Source organism: Montipora foliosa, chromosome 1 (genome assembly GCF_036669935.1).
Source record: "Montipora foliosa isolate CH-2021 chromosome 1, ASM3666993v2, whole genome shotgun sequence".
NCBI classification, from domain to species: Eukaryota; Metazoa; Cnidaria; class Anthozoa; order Scleractinia; family Acroporidae; genus Montipora; species Montipora foliosa.
Genome location: NC_090869.1, coordinates 38541745 through 38559244, shown reverse-complemented (window position 1 = coordinate 38559244; position 17500 = coordinate 38541745). Strand labels below are relative to the sequence as shown.

Here is a 17500-nt window from a genome sequence, read left to right as displayed (position 1 = left end):
AAATAGCCAACTGGTTTGCCTCCGGCCAGTTGGGATTCTTAACAGTTGTTGTTTCGTTGCTTGTGTTTCATTGGCGCTGAAAAGCCCCTATGGGGAGCGGTCAATTAAGTGTATATGTATGTAGGTACTTAATTTGTAGCTAAAATCTAAATTGCCTCAAAGCGTCGTACAAAAAGAAAAATGTTCTCTCAGAAATGTTTGCAGATATGAAATGAGCGTGGGGTGCGTTTTTTCCAGGATTTACTGCAGTGGCTTCTGGGTTAATATTTTGTCAGCCCTCTTTCACCAGACATGCAATGTCTTGTACATACCTCGTCGACTAACGTAGGTTGAATTGGGAATATGACAAATGATTTGGAGACAGGACAAAAGACGAGCTGGCAGGATTTTGTTCTCCTAGTCTCCGAAAAGAAGCCTTTTGCCAGCCCACCACCGAGGTTTCGATGCAACCTTGTGCAATTCCGGAAACCTAAACCTCGGCCTTTTTACAGTAGAGGTTTACAAGCACTGGCTTGGCATATGTAGGAATAAAATTGAAAGCAGATCCTGGTGAATTCAAAGTGTAAGGAAAGCGGACTAAAAGGACCAGTCTAAGTTTACACACTAGGGCTTCCGGCGTTCCACTACAACATTCCGCCAGCCTTAGTTTCTCTGCGGTTGAAACGAGAAAGACCGCGAGACGGTCTAGCGGAGCTCTGGGCGCTGAAGGCGCGCGCGTGGAGTACCACTGCTAAGAAAATTTGGTAACCCATCTGTGCGAGAATTTAGTTTTGGTCACCGTACGAGCGCCCGTACGTCCACCCCTCCATGTATGCCAATGTGATTAGTATCACGTGGCCATATCGCGGGTTCATTTAGCTCATCTAAGTCAGCCTTTTTTTTGCTGACCGCTGACCAGATTCTGGGTTTTCATTGGATAGCAGGCTCAAGCCGGTTCAACTTATTGCAAGAATAAATAACCCGGGAGCTCCGCTTTTAGGCCTGGCTAAATCTGTATATTAACTTCAGTTTAATTTCGCCCTTCTCTCGTTTTAGAGTTCTCCTTCTCTTCCGAAAGTGAACACAACGAAGCGTTTGAGGAAACTGAGAGCTTTGATGCAACTCGAAGGAATTAAGGCCTATATCATCCCATCTGTAGATGAACACATGGTACGACAATGTCGGACTGATTGCTAATTATACGTTTTCCTAGCAGTAGCTGATAAGTCATTCTAAGGCTATGTTTACCACTTACTGCCTCGTTCAAATGCTACTGCAACGCAGATCAGCAACAACGAAGTAGCTTGTTTGTTTTCCTTTCCTGAGTTTTCGAGTTAATTTTCTCTTGTTAAAAGCAAAAGATTGGGGGTGGAAATCAAGGACAGAAAAAGGTAGACAAAATGGGGTAGATGGAGAAGGGATTGGAGAAGATGGGTGCAAACCCTGGTGGTGACTGGACTGGGTATTTCTCGACCATACTTCAAGGGTTTTCTCTGGATACTCTAGTTTATCAGTCTTTCTCAACTAAAACAAACAACCATGCAGGCGATACCCTCAAGAAGGCGAAACTCCTTTTCTCTCTCTCATTAATCCAGACTTCGTGAGTAATTGGCAAAGTAATTAAATAAAACCATCCGCCTTCCAGATATAAAACGGCAAAACGTTCAGGACATTCGAGCCGACAGGTCTCAAGACATTCATTGTAATTAATCGATACCATAGGACTGAAAATAAACCAATCACAGAGCAAGCCAAAAGTGAAAGGTTCGTGCTTGCGACAACATCATTGCGAGGCTTTATAATTAAAATAAGAACAAAACAATAAACTGATTTTAACCAGTTTTTCTTTTAAATGTATTTCTTCAGAGTGAATATGTGGCTCCACCTTTCCAGCGTCGTGAGTACATTTCTGGATTTACAGGTTCCAGGGGTAAGTGAAGTCAAATTCTAAACGCTTGGACATTTGAAATTAAAGGCAAACAGTTTCCAACTTGGCAACACTTGACGCCATCAGTTTCCATGCTAGGTCATACGGTATATGAGCTGATAACCGAGATTGAGTGAACCAATCGTAAAGCTAGAAATGCAATAACCGAGGTCGAAAATTTAATCATAGAGAGATTTAGCACCACGGTAAATGTCGAACTGAAATTTGCGTTTTGCCAAAAATGGAAGAAACTCGTTTGATAAATAGTTAGCTAAATATGTCAAGAAACTCTCAAGAGGAAGAGACTTGTTAGAATAAGAGAGTTTTCACAGTCTTATGGCAAACAGTAGACTTCTGTTTCACATTTCCCGTTTGACATTAACGCGATTAAATCTCTCTACTAACAGATAACCTTAATTATTATTCAACACAATGTGACAAAATCCAAATATGGTTATAGCGCGCTCAATAGTCGTCGTGCGTACTCAACGGATATCCTACGATATACGTAATTTTTGTGTGTCGCAGCAAAAAATGGAAGTTTTTCCAGTTTTTGTTCCAATTAACGTAGAAAATTGTGCTTTGTCATCACTGTATTGAATAATAAAACAATTATCTTGCTCAATCTTGCGGAATATCGCCTTATATTCAACTGTAACAACACCAGTTTGAACGATATACTTACGAAAATTGGCATGGCAGCATATTTTGAGCTGCTCTTTTTATTTCTGGAAAAATAATTTCATAAAACTTGCAGAATCATGGTGTTTATTAAAAAAAAAAGGTCACGTGACGAATTGTTGCAAAAGGGCTATAGGTTGAATCTTGGCAGCCCTTGTTGGAAATCAATGGAGTTCATGTGACGTATAGAAAAGGTGGCGAAAAAGATTAGGGACAGTTTTTGTTTTCGCTGCTTCAGATTTATTGTTTGTTTTCCTTTAGGTGACGCAGTGGTAACCATGACTAAGGCTGGTATGTGGACAGATGGTCGATACTTTCTTCAGGCTAACATGCAAATGGACGACAATTGGACCTTGATGAAAATGGGTACGAACCCTCTCAGTTCAACCTGTAATATAAATGCTGTATGGCGTGTCCGGGTAGTAGGCTGTCATGAACTTTGTAGCGGCTAGCAGAGAAAAACAATCGAAGATATTTGGTGTCAATAAGAGGGCTTGTTGGGTGCGATTGAAGAAAGTAAGAACAGGAAGCGAAATTGTTAGCCAACTTTGCAAAAGGAGCCGAGCAATGCCACTGAAGGCTTCTTGGTTAGAGTAGTCTATTAAGTGAGAAGCTCCACTAACACCCGATTGGTCAATGGTTCCCGGATAAAAGACCTTTTCAAACACTGAGCTCCACAAAACATCGTTATCTGCTGCGTTAATTTTTTATTGGAGCCTGCCGAACCATTTGCACCAGATATAAAAATAAGAGCAAGCGGGTTCAAGTTACAGTTAGCAAACGTATCATTGGAGCATGCGGTTTGAATAGTGCCGTCTGAGGTTGTGGACGGCGGTTGATGAATCAAAGTGAGTTTCGAACCATGGCAGAGGTCTCTTTTCCCAAAACTCTCTTAGCCCAGAGAACGCAAAAAGAAAAGAGAATTCTGCTAGCAGGGAACTGCTTCCCCTATTTTCACACGTCTTATTTACTTCTTTCATTTAAATATGTCGCACACCCCGACAACTATTGTTTACTATATATTACTCATTAACATTTGATAAGTGTTTTAGTATTGGTCACCTTCATCGCTTTTTAATTCGTTGTGCTGTAATATTTTTTTGTTTCCTGGTGATGCAGGCGAAAGCTTGCATTAAAGTTTCAAAAGCAGCTTACGTGAGGCCCCACTCCAACAGTTTATTCATTTATTATTCAGATTATTCATCCAAAATATGGTTCTAAAGGACAGCATCAAACGTCTGATAAATATTATTTGCAGGTGTCCCTGGTACTCCAACAATATCCCAATGGTTGGTTCAGGTAGGTAATAAACTTTAGACTTTTCCAAAACCCAAGGATGTCTTGTTAAAACAGTACTGACTTGAATTGTTTTTTTTTGTTTTTTGTCGCCGAGAATTCCCATATTTCCCGTCATCCAGTTACCGTGATTAACCAACCCTTTATTCATTGTTCAAGTGCAAAATTGAGCACGGCTTTTAACTCCCAATCAGCTTCTGAATATAATGTTGGAATTTCGAGTTATCGGGCGTCACCGGTGAAAACAACTGAATGAGCGTGAAGCGCCTGTTTACTTCTTGCCTCTACCTAGGAACTCACAAATGGAGATAAAGTTGGTGTTGATGGGCGACTAATTTCAATCGGTAAGTAAGTCAAATCTGGATTTGATACAGTATTTGATCTCATTGACCCACATTGACTATGAGGCTCTTATCAATGAGCTCAAATTCCTGAACGTTCACCCTGTACCGGATTCAAGCATTCCTTTTCAATAGGACTTGGGATGTTATGAAAGACCCAAGGGAGAGACCAACAAGGCACGAAACTGGGTGTGTTTCTGTTTGCCCTCATGGCGAGCAACCTCCTTCAATCCTGGCATCTACGCCCCAAACTCGTGTGTTGATGATATTGTAGGAATCTTGGACAATCGAGTTCGGGTCCTTAGGATGTGTGCAGTTCCGAATATAGTGTTTCCGCTCATATCACCAGCAGGCATACTTGCATACTAAAACAAAAGGAAGAATTTTCATAAAAATGGAGTTCAATTCCCAAAAGAATATTTCACTCCTCCAACATAGCCCTGTTTCTTTGTTTCACTCCCTCAATATGGCCGCCGTGACGTCATGTGAACACACTCTACAGAGTTGTCTTACTGTGATCTTGTTGAATTCCATCTTCCTCAAGTGTTTCTCAAGGTCTCTGAGTAATGCCCCAAATGCTACGACCGCCACTGGCACTACCGTATCTTTTATTATTATTATGATCATTTTTTAAAATGCAATTATTATTTTTCTTTCCATACAATTTCCTTTCCTAATCTAACTACCTGAGCGGCAATCCAAAGAAATCGTTTTCGAAAGTGTCCGCAGCAATTGTCTTCTGGTAATCACACCCTCTCCATAACCCGAAAGAACCACTCTTACGTTTAAAAGTAATATAATCTCAGTGAAGCTTCTATTGCTGTGTACCCGAAAGGGCCCAAAAAGGCGTGATATGAAATATACTAAGTTTCAATCATTGCTGCTAGTTAGAATCCAAATAGGTTCACTTCGAAATTTTTATATCCTTCTCTTTAATTTTACAGCGGACTTCGAAAGCAGGAAAAAGGTAAGAAATACTTTGAAACTCTCAGTAAATGACAGAATTTTTGTCTTGCCCTCATTAAGGCGAAACTAATATATCTAACAGCTGCAGTAACAATCACTTACTTTATAGCTGATCTCTTGAAAACCAAGTCGTCACCAGATAATCACATCTCTCTGAAATTGCACGAGAAACAATGGTGACGGTTTTATTGAGTCACAAAATGTACTCTTATGCGCCGATCAAATCGAAACTTCAACATCCCTCCCCTTCCCTGGGCATTTGACTATCTTCTGTGCTCGGGGAGCGGGGAATTTGACCTTTGCCTGCATGGGGTGGGGAAAGTGCAACCGGAAGTGTCACGTTTCAAATGAATTTTTTTTTCGGGCGCCGAAGTCGCTAACAGCTATAAAACACGTGTTTAGACGAGATGGAAGAGTTTAAAGGAAGAGATTTAGCATTTGTGAGTGATTAGCTTACAAAAAAGGTCTTCTAAAGGTCTTTATTAAAGACGGCAGGAGCCGACGACGATTGTTCTTTAGGAGGGTATGACAGACAAATCCGACGATCGGGTAGAGCATTTAAACAACATTTTGGCCTGAGGGGGCGGGAATTTGAAAGATCCAATCTTCAAAAGTTCAAATGCCCGGGGGGGGGGGGGGGATGTTGAAGTTTCGAGTTGATCGGCGCATTAGGTCTCCCTTGAATGCATGTATGACCATTACAGAGCCACCCTATGATTTTAGGCTCCAATCAAGGTGTAACTGCTGCTGTATATACCTTCAGTAGATTAAAATATATCTTTATGTCCGATGATTGCGCACTTTGCAGGATCTCCAAGCTGCATCTATTTCATTATTATCTGTTTCTAAAAACCTTGTTGATGAAATATGGAAAGAGGGCAGACCATCTCTGAGTAATGCAACGATATTTGCGCTGGAATTTCAGTTCACAGGTGAGTGCCAAGAAAAAGGAAATTCGTTTTTCAGTTGTATACCGAAGCGGGGAACACCAAATAATGGGCATCACTGTCCTGTTCCATGTTTTAGTTCAATTAAGCTTGGGAGTTTCAAGCATAGTAGTTTTTACATGCACAGCATTGAATTTTGTTGTAGAAAACCTTAACCGTGTTAAGTCTGATCCTTTCTTGGATAAGGAGGGTCCAAAACCAAAGTTATCTTGCGCTTTGAAAATAGAATTATCTTTAAGACTGTTAGAGTTTCTTTTTAGTAAAAAAATAGCGCAATTCCAGGGATATTAAGGGTTTCCGTACTTTCAATTATGTTGTTAATTGAATGAGTATTTTGCCTAATAGAATGGGCTTTTATGTATTTTGTCTGATACTGGATAATCTATGAGAGAACCTTCAATATTCTAGCTGAAGATACCTTTGTATCTATTTTGTGATCTGTGTTGAGGAGGGAGAATGATCTCGAATTATTGAGAGACGTTTGTCTTATCTTTGTTGGGAATAAGGGTGATATTATTTGTATAGCTCATCGATTTCAAAGACATGGCTTGGACGTTTTTCTGAGTTAGTTTCTTATGTAATCAATCAGATGCAACCACAGTTTCGCCGTCAGGTCCCAGGGGTTTTGTTTTTGGAGAACTGTCTCACAGTAGCAAATCATTCCTGTTTTGTTACACACTGTTCGTGAAGAGTAGGGGGAAAACCCCCCAGCGTTGAGGCCTGTCATCCTTTCACATTCATGCGTAGCTTGGGTGGGTGAGTGACATCAAACATGGACGGATAGCGGCTGCCAGATTCGCAGCCTTTACAGGTTGACGTCCAGTCTCACCCGAGAGAAGGAATTGCAAACCACCATGAGACTGTATGTGATATGTGCAGTATATAAAGCCATTACCATTACCATGAATGGATTCTCGCACATTTGAGCTTTTGACTGAGTCAAATTTGGTAATGTTGATAATTCATTAAACCCTTCATCATTCTCTAATATTTCTATGCGTACATCATTTCAGGGAAGAGCTGGCAAGACAAAATAAAAGATCTCCGAGCCGAAATGTCTTCAAACGGCGCAACTGCCGTCATCGTGTACAAGCTGGACGAGGTCGCTTGTAAGTTCGAAGGAGTTAGAAAGAACAACTAGTAGTTCGCCGATTGTTCTGACCGGGTTTAGCCCAATTATTATTATTTCCTCTCAGAGGCGGGGTCCTTCGACTTACAATAGACTATGTTTGTACTCAGTTTTTACGTAATTAAAATTTCTATTGAGCATAGGAGTTTGTGTCCTAGAAACATCTGATGTCCGCAGTTCAATATGATTCGTTTCATATACCGTGTATCATTTCGTTCGTAGAAGACACGTCACACATTTTGTCAGTTTTCCGCTTCTTCTGTTTTCTCGGTTTCTCTAGCTCATTGAAGTCTTTTCTTAATTTAAAATTCAGCTGGAAGAACCTTTAAGTTAATTCTGCTTAATTACTACCATTTAGTTTTAGGATATTTGTATATTTGACTTGCTTAGACTTTATAAATAGACTCAGGCATATTCTATTCAGTGATGATCAGTTGCGACTTCTACTGTGAGAACTAAATGCAACCATCATCTCTTAACCAGATCAGTGTTTGCTCCGGCCATATTCAAAGGAAAGCCGAAGGGCGAAGTGATTTTTACGTGCTTAATCTTCACTCATCAGTTTGAAAATTAAAACTAAGTGCAATCAAAAGCATTTTCAACTTGGATTTGCTCTGAAGAAGTTGCCAAGCGAAATCATTTTCTTGGAATTTCAAACAAAATTTTTATAAAGTTTTCGCTTCTGTGTCCTTCTTGTATTTAAGCAAGTTTACAAGGGAATCTTTACTGAAGTCATTGTTTACATTTTCCTTTCATAACGTAAGTCGGAGTTTGCTCATACGAGAAGGCATCATGTTATTAATTTTACAAATTGACTTCAATGCTCAGTTAAATCTCCAATTTGAAGCCTTTTAGCTTTGACAACGGCCCAGTTACTTGCCATCAAAAACTGATAAATTCTTGGGTGGCAAAAGCGCTAATGTTGCCTCACTTTCTTTCTAAAATTTCAAATTTTCAGAGCATCATTGCTCAGAGATTATCTAGTATATTGCGTTCAAATTTTCATTGATAGCTCGTTATACAACGCACTTTTAATATTCAGTGCTTAATTGTTGGCCGACCCATTGAAAACACGGATTTCCCTATAACCAAGAAAGAGTGCTGGAAAGACTGGCAATTAGTGAACTTTACACTGTTCTAGAATACTGGCCAGGCTGCTCAGCTTGAACCAAAACAATTCTGATACTGATTACTATTTCCAGGGCTGTTGAACTTAAGAGGAGCTGATGTGCCATCAAACCCATTTTTTTTCGCTTTCGTAATTGTTGGTGCGACTGAAGTCAGGTAATTTTTGAAGCTTGATAGATGATGTTCCTACATCGAGATTGTATTATAATTTAAATATAGATCTCCTACGGACTGCCGGAACTGAATTGAAATGTACCTGTTGTCGGTCAAATCCAGTTTCGGGTTACATCCGTTTTAACCTAGGTTAGGAGCTGTCAACCCCCCAAAAAGGACTGAAAACACCTATACCTTCCCTCCAACTATCTGTCTTACGCCTCTCTAACACATCTTCTTAATGTTTCGTATCGCTTATCGGTTTCTGTATTCATGCACTTATCCATTCGCTCTCAACATTACAACATAGTAAGGGAACAAAGAACTGTACTATGCACTTACCGGTACTTGAACTCGGACGCTCCAGATCTGCAGTCCTATGTCTTCACCACTAGGCTTAATTTATGCTCCGAAAAAGTTTCTGCAATTCATCTGAGTGCGTATTCAACCTAAATATACAAGGAGGATCACTAATTTAACCTACGTAAAAACGGATTCAACCTGAGGCCGGATTTGACCGACAACATCTATACAAAAATATGTTGTATTAATGAATGTCACCCTTAAAAATGAAGACGGCATGTTGGTGCGGTTGGTTTTCAATTTGTTTCTATAGCCGTAGAAATTTTGGGAAGAATCACTCTTTTTCACCTTTTTGTTTTTCTCGTCTAGGGTGTATGTTGAGAAACAAAAAGTTAAATGATGAAGCAAAGGCTCGTCTCAAAGATGCCACTCTTCTTGAATACAACATCTCCAAATTCATTGCAGACATTAAAGCTGATAGTGGAAAAAGCAATGCTCAAATATGGGTAACTGTTTCTTTTTTTCATTTTTAATGTGGATTAAAACTGAAAAAAACGAGTTTAAAGTTGTATTGAAAATTGCGTCGATGAACGAAACGTTTCCTGATTTGAAAGCCCTGTATCGTCCGAGAACTTTGGTGGCTGAAATTTGGAGTTATATTCTAATTCGCTACCCCGCTCAAACGAATATAAAACATTTATCATGTAACAAGCAACCTCAATTGGGGTGTGTCAACACGAGCCGTGTGCGACCCTCTTTATTATGCCTTCATCAACAGAATGGATGGAAACAATACAATAAACAGAATGAAAACTCAGAAATGCACAAAATTACAGCAAGAAAAATAATCCAACAAAATGATCTAAACTATGCTCGTATAACAATCAATCAGTAAAGATACAAAACGTGCTAAACCTTTCGTGTAGCAGCATGCAAAAAACTACGTGTAAAAGAAGCCCCTGATCACTGGGTATTTAATTTTGAGGGCGTAGGGACGGTCGTAGAACGCGAATGAATATAAATTAGGACAACTCGAATATATATAGCCTGCCGCTAATGAAGCGACAAAAAAACAGCATACCATGTAACACCCCAAAGAAAAGGTTACGTAAACCCATGATAAATACATACATGTTGGTACCAAGTCTTAAGGTGGCTCGAACCGGTTCAACAATTTAAACAAACAATACTTTTAGAAGGACTGACTCAACAACACTAGAATAAGGCAGTCTTAAAAAATTGTTGAAACTGGTGTGAACCACCTTACAACGAAACACCATCATTCCTAGCGCGCTAATCAGGAATCAATTTAAGGCTTTGGTGCTTTTCAGTGATAGATTCCAATTGAGTGTCGTAAAACCAAAACCAAAGTAATTACTTTGGCCAATCAAAAAGGACAGAGACAATCCAGTAAACCAATCAAAACTCGAAGTAATTACACGTAGCCGACACAAAGCGCGGGCAAATGTGCACACCCAAGCCACAATTGGTTTTGGTTGCACTTTTGATTGGTTGAAAAAATGGCGCGAGAACTTTAAACCAATCACTGAGAGAAGTAATGCAAAACCAAAGCAATTCGCTAATTACTTTCGACACTAAATTGAAAACCGCTCTAAAATGTTGTGATCAAATTTACAGGCAGAACATTTTGGCCGCAGTTGCACCTTTTACTTCGATTCAAGCTTAGTGTTTGTAGGTAAAGATCATCAGTTTGGAAAAGCTGTCCAAGACATCTATCAAACCAAGAGACTATGAGGGTAAGAGAACACATCCCCCATACATGGGCCTCTTCCCATGATAATCTTTTTCAATCTAATTTTAGCTCGTAGTCAAGCTGCGAGGCTATTTTAGGAAAGACACCTGATTGGTCAATTGTAATAACGTAATGACCGCTTTGCTGTTCTACTTTGAGAAAATGGCGTCTGTAGTAGACATCAAGTTTGTCGATGAATCTGAAAACTTTGATTTTGATAAGAGTGGGAAAAGTTCCCGTCAAAGTAGAGAAAACTGGTCCATGCTGTACATAGCTGAATCCGATGAAGGTGATGTCGAATCAACAGATAGTAGGGATGCGAGCTCTTTGAGGAAGATGTTGAAATTTCGAGCTTCGAAAAAATCTTCAAATTTCGATTTAGGATTTCATTGGATCATGCGACGGCGAGAAAAGTCTTCGCAAGTTTCTTCACAATGACATCTGATCCTCTGACCAGGGACCGCGTGGCCATGGGGACGAAACTAAAAATAACTTTCACAGCGTGGCGCGAAGCTTAAAATAGATTGAAAAAGATTATCATAGGACACGGGGATGTCTTCTCTTAATTGATAGTCTCTTGATCAAACTGACTCTGAGGGTAAAGAAAAGGCGCTCATAAAAATTAATAGCTCTTTGTATTTCTCGTGTTAACTCATTCGGAAGATTGTGATCGTGCTTCTTATTCCATGGGACCGCCATTTTTATGATTTTCTTTGTACCATTCTTGCCTTGTTTAAGGTTATTTTGTTAAAATTTAAATCTCTAGACACGACAGAAAAGTCTAATTTTAGACAATAGTAATGCTCGGACAAACGTCGGTAACGAGTATTTAAGCTGTGAGGTGAGCAGGAGAGGAGAAATTTATTTCATATTTAAAACGGACCAGTAAAATTACCTAATAACTAATAATATGGTAATTTAACATTTTCGTTGGATGTTTATAGTTGAGCCCGTATGCCAGTTACGCCATGAAAGAAGCAGTTCCAGTGGTACGTACTGAGAAAATTTAGTACAAAACCAATTGGTTGTGTAGCTGAATGAATGCCTAATGGTGCTGATTCATTTTCTCTCCCATCCAGGACAAACTTCTGTCAAAGGACTCCCCACATTGCACTTCCAAAATCGATTAAAAACCCCACCGAGATCGAGGGAATGAAGAAAGCTAATGTAAGTCTTAAATGACTTGTTGGTAAAATGGTCGGTCGTGTGATGCCTGGATGTTGTAACGGACATATTAAGCGCATATTAAGTGCAAAAGCAAAAAGGCGTTTCTGAGCAACAGGTAGACCAACTTTTAAAAGAAACTTTTTTACAAGGAAAAAAAAAACCGCTGCAATGTCAATGTTCCGTCTACGTCAATTAAGGGCAACTTTTCACTAACCGCCTGATGCATGCCACACAACATTAGCTAATGAATTTGGAAGGTTTTTCGAGCAGAAATTGATGGCATTCATGAGTCTTTGGAATCGCTTCCTGTGTCACTAACTTAACCTTCGTCAGATAGTGAGATTTGTACCACGCATGTGCAGATGCCTGGTGACCGCACTCTATCCTGCGGTCCCATGCAAGCTGTCTTCCTTCAAGTCATTATCCAGGGAGGAGATGTATGAGTTAATTACCAGGTTAATTGACCACATACTGTCTTCCTTTGCTTCTAAGCTGTTAGAGAGAGCAGCCGCTGACCAACTCACGCGAACACGTTGTTAAACCAAGGACTTGATTGCGAACTCTCAGCGTATAAGAGGCACCTACAGACGACTGAGACGGCCTTTGCTGAAGTTAAGAACGATTTGATTATTAGCATGGACAAACAGTACTTTATATTATTAGTATTGCTTGACTTAAGTGCTGCTTTGACTCCGCTTTGCCATTAAACACCCTCATTGGTCGCTGGAAAACAAGGTTCGGTTGTTCAACGGGTGCCGGACTCGAATCTGATTTCTGATCGTCTTACCTCTTCGGGTCGCACCCAACCATGTGTGCATTAAATGGCGTTCGTTCCTTCGCCATGGAGTACCACATGGTTCGTGTCTCGTACCTTTAATGGTTTTCTCTCTTATACTTCCAAGTTGTTTGTTATCACCAAGCATCATACTGCCCAAGGTTGTCCCCTGCTACGCCGACGACACACAGTTGTATGTGTCATTCCCGTCCGGATGGGTCGTCTGGCTCCTTGAAAGGGCAATTGCTGCCTATGTCCGACTGTGCATACGAGACCTAACAGCATTGCGATATCAGATAAAGCTATTATCAATTGATGGAAAGGAGAAGCTGCGCAAGGGTGGAGATACGACGCTTTTTAGCAGTTGGGTGTTCCAGCAGAGTGCACGTGTTACCCACCAACGTCAGTTAGAAATCTGGTGATTGGTTTGACTCGTTGAGTTTGACAATGAAACACTCACGTTCATAACGTCCTGTGGCGCAGCTTATTTCCACCTTTTCAATATTAAGCGCATTCGCAATGTATGTATCGAAAAGAAAAACCACGCCGAGCAAACTAGTCGTATCGACTATTGTAATAGCCTCCTTTACGGTCTGCCGCCAAAGCAGCTGGATAAAAATACAGCGCGTACAGAACACTGTCGCCCGCATAATATTTCGCCTACCAACGTTCTGTCTACATTACTTCCTGTTCGTAGTCGATCTGCTTTGGTTACCGGTCAGGTATCGCATTGATTTTAAGATCTGTCTTTTCACCCTTTTAAAGCGGTGCACGGTCTCGCGCCTAGCGTATATTTCCCCCAATCTACATCTCTGTAAAAGAAAATACGCATCATCTCAGGTCATCTGAAGCTCTGTTACTGAATATATGCCTAGAACAACTAGAAAGGGACCACCAGGTGCATTAGGGCGTTCTTGGCTTGCTTGCTCTCATCACTGACGATGGAACTCGCTTCTGCAATTGCCAAAACACATCCTTAAGATAGAAAATTAAATGATTGAAGTGTCATTTGACAACGTATTCTTTTTAGGACCGGTATATAGTTTATAAGTTCTCATTTAAATTAAGATTCTTATTAGTATTATTACTCCTATAGATTGTAGACTTATACATTAGCGTGTAGATAGACATATTATTTTTTTTTTTTTTTTTTTTTTATGTTTTTTTAATTAGCTTTTTTTTTGTCCAAGAATTTCTGTACAGATGTTTAACATATTGTTAAAGCGCAATAAGATCATTTTGATTTTGTTTTTTCGCTCTGTAAATATTAGACGCATAAAATAGTTTTGAAGTTAGAGTAGGCCACTTTTGCTCTGCTCGAAATAATAATGGGAATGCTACAGATTCTGCGCAGGTTGCTTGTCCGTTTATGGTTTCACTAAGAGGTCTGTGACTTGAAGTGAAAACACCTCTTCAATGACACGGCGATTTTAGACGTCAGACGTGGAGCGGTTAGTAGTTGTATAACGGTATGCAATCGGTAGACTGCTTCTAATAATCTAGTTTTTAGCCTGGGCATGCGAGCACTCTTCCGTTCTCAAGCCATAATTACTTTTCTTTCGATTTAGCTCTAACAAGACAACCCCGGCCACATGGTAGAGTTTTTCGTTTGGCTTAAGAATGAGGTTAATGTAATCATGGATAGATGTTTCTTGGTTGATTATACTTCTATGCCGGGCTAAATGTTTATGCTCAAAACTCCAGTCTGTTTTGATAGGAAACAAACTCGTGATGTTGTTCGGAGTTTGCAGTCACTTGTCTTGTACAATGGACTTGCTTTTCCCTCTCTTGAGAACATCAATTTTGCTAAAGACGTGAGGGAATTTTTGTAAAATGCACTAACGTCTCGCATTTTTGTCGCATTGCACCATTTTGTTGTTGTTGCGGCAATAATTGAGATAGTAGAAGGCGGGTTTACTTGTTCAAAGCATTCATAGAGTCGCTTTATTCCATCGCATTATATTATTGAACCGAACTACTACTGCGCCTGTAAGTTTTGATCACGCTCTCTTACAACATTCAGCATAAATAAGGAACATCAAACTCAAAAAACTTTGACCATAGAAAAAAAATCGATTGACACTTTCATTTTTCTGTAACTTTTTATCGCCCTCTCTTGCAAATTCGAAGAAATACGGAACCTCCAAAGCTCAAATAACTTTACCATAAAAACAATTCCATTGAGCACCTTCATTTTTCTCGAAAGGGTTGTAAGTGGAGTCAAGAACCTCACAGAAATGTCCTCTGTCTGCAAAACTTGAAGATTTAAAAAGGGAGTCTATGATGAGCCGCAAAGTACAGTGCCCATAACCACTGACTGAGGCAAATTGTTTTTACACAAATCGATCTCGAATATCATTGAGAACATCTTTGCTGTGTTTAATTTCCGACCGTGTTAGCTCCATTTGTTGAACAAGCAGGGGAACGTACGGGAGTACCCTGCCGGGACATCACTCAGGGTCCTTAAAATAACTAGGGAGAAATAGTGCTTTACGTTGCCAAGACAAGACTCCAGCTTAATTTTTGCTTTCGCGTTACTTATTATATAGCATCAATCTATAAGACTGTTGATTCCTTTCAATGTATTCAGTTGGTAAATCAATTTCCTTTTCCCCACAGTAAACAAGAGTATTACATGGGACACAGTTTTGACACAATCGCAGGATTCGGCCCTAACGGAGCAATCATTCATTACAGGTGAAAAAAAGATGCGGTTTTAATTTTTTGAAAATTCACGGTCGCAATCCCTCTAGTTCCACATTAGCCCGCAAGGTGATTGAGTTAAGAATAAACGCTGATAGACAATTTTTGGTATTCAACTTCGAGCATCAAACATAACCCAGAGATTCCTGAGATTCACATCTAAAAAACGTCTAGTAGCTTTTCTGGGACCCCTGAGCTAGAGGTGATCACTTAATTGCATCGAAATTGGTCCATTGTGGCATCCTCGTATTACGTAGATGTTTTCCTCGCTGAGAGCTGCCAAATGCATTTTCCTTGCGTTATTACGGTTCATTTTGGACTGTGTGTTTCACTTTTGTGATGGTTTTGCAGACGTAACAGCAGAGTCACATCACCTCTAATTAATGACGTAAAACGGGTGTAGGTGAATTTGAAATCGTTTAATTGGAATGAGCATCCAAATCATTATGTACTCAGCTTGTCTCTAATTCTCATCCTTTTAACTTTTCTCCACTTGCAGGCCTGAACCAAACACCAATTTGCAAATTAGACAGTAGCACATTTCTTGTTGATAGTGGATCACAGTTCAAGTAAGAAATAGATCTTGGGAATGCTTGATGACAAATTGAGCCATTTCTGAAATGACTTCAATTTAGACTCTTGTTTGCATTCAACTTGTCCTTGGTTGATTATGTCCTACTTGAAAAGGTCATTTTACAATGCTGAGCGATCGCGACCTGCTGTAAACTTTGCTTGCATGAAGGGCTGCTGGTGAGCTCAGTTGACTAGGTGCAAACTTCGTGCACTGTGAAGTAAATCTCGTTGTAAACTTATCTAGCACTAAGGTTAGCAAGTAAGCAAGGTCACAGGCAATCTCGCATCCAATCTGGAATCTGACAACTCAGCTGCAACTGTAAAAATTCCTTTTTGTGAATTTAAGAACGAAACGTCGAGAAGGATTGTGTTGATTTCCTGAAAGAGAAGCTAAAACGGAGCCCATCAGTAGCACTGATCCATTTCATTGAGGCGCACACTCCAAGATAAAGACTCCGTTGATTTAAAAGAAACAAAATAATTAATAAACAAGGAAAAAAACAACGAAGGCCAAGAAGGAAAGAAATTAAGACATGGACGAAGGTATTTTTTGTCGTCCGTTCCTGAAAATTCAAATTTCACTGCTGGCATAACAAAATTCTGTACAGTGTCCATTAACTTGCTTGCCGTGTAATTTGAGACTAAAACGTTCCTTAAACACCTTAAGTATTATACTGTCATTATGTAAATCATTCCAGTATAGTTAATATAGTGGAGCTTAAGCAGGCGACGTTTTTGAGTCACCGTCGGCAAAGAATTGAGTAGTTTTCCCTTTTAACTTGTTTTCACATAACCACATTTATATTGGTAAGTATCTTTTCTCCATTCGAGATGATTAGTTTAAAATTCTGGGAGACACTGTCGTGACATGCGGAAAGTTTACTTACCCGGTTCCCGTCCGTGGCCCCAAAGCTCCCCAGTAACAATACACGTAAACACCCACATATAAGCAGCTAGAATTTAAGGACCTGTTAGGCTAAAAAATTTAGTTTAGACCCCCATACATAAGAACCAGTTTAGCCTAAGAATTAAACAGGTTCTTATTTTAGAAAATGACCTTGAAATTTCAAGCGTCTGGAACAAATTGGTTATGATTGAATATAAAGGTATCAGCATCCTTATCAGAGCAAATCAGTCATACCATACGTATCATAGAGTAGAAATCTTTTATGGAAATAAGAACCAATTTAAAGGAAAAGTACGTTCTAGAAAAGGCTTCTCTAATTTACTAAAACTTTTCCCCATGAATTTGAAAATAATTGCCGTTTTTGTCCAGTTCCCTGTTAAAATGTGACAAGAGCGCTTTGAAGTTGCTCTTTCGTGACTTGGAGAAACGCCATCTTGGATATGACGTGTTATGACGTAGCAATAGTCAACAAACGTGATCGGCCTTACCAAGTTCTTCGTTTTCCGATCACTTTCACAATGTTGTGCTCCAAGAAATTCAAAAAAACGTAAACGTTCTTGCGTTCAATAGTTAGTAGGCAAGTAGGCCATGAACGCGACAGAAACTCAAGTCACTAAATACTTTCCCTTTAAAGAACTAGATAGCCTAAAACTACTGTAATACCATTCTTATAAGAACCTAACTTGGAAAAATCAAGGCTCTTTTGTGTGGGTGTTTACTGTAAGTGCGAGGTGAATATCGGTGAATAAAAACCGAGGCGTCGTCTGTCACC

General features: G+C 39.7%; 1 protein-coding gene across 1 annotated transcript in view; it reads left to right on the top strand.

Moving 5' to 3' along the window:
• The window catches only part of LOC137997859 (xaa-Pro aminopeptidase 1-like), a 51322-nt gene that overhangs the window by 6379 nt on the left and 27443 nt on the right, over positions 1-17500 (top strand). Inside the window, exons 3-11 of the mRNA XM_068844163.1 lie at positions 1036-1149; positions 1846-1909; positions 2849-2953; positions 3846-3886; positions 4176-4227; positions 5169-5191; positions 5999-6122; positions 7151-7246; positions 8469-8550. Of these exons, the coding sequence (XP_068700264.1) occupies positions 1036-1149; positions 1846-1909; positions 2849-2953; positions 3846-3886; positions 4176-4227; positions 5169-5191; positions 5999-6122; positions 7151-7246; positions 8469-8550 (701 nt within the window). The remainder of the gene's footprint in view (positions 1-1035; positions 1150-1845; positions 1910-2848; positions 2954-3845; positions 3887-4175; positions 4228-5168; positions 5192-5998; positions 6123-7150; positions 7247-8468; positions 8551-17500) is intronic.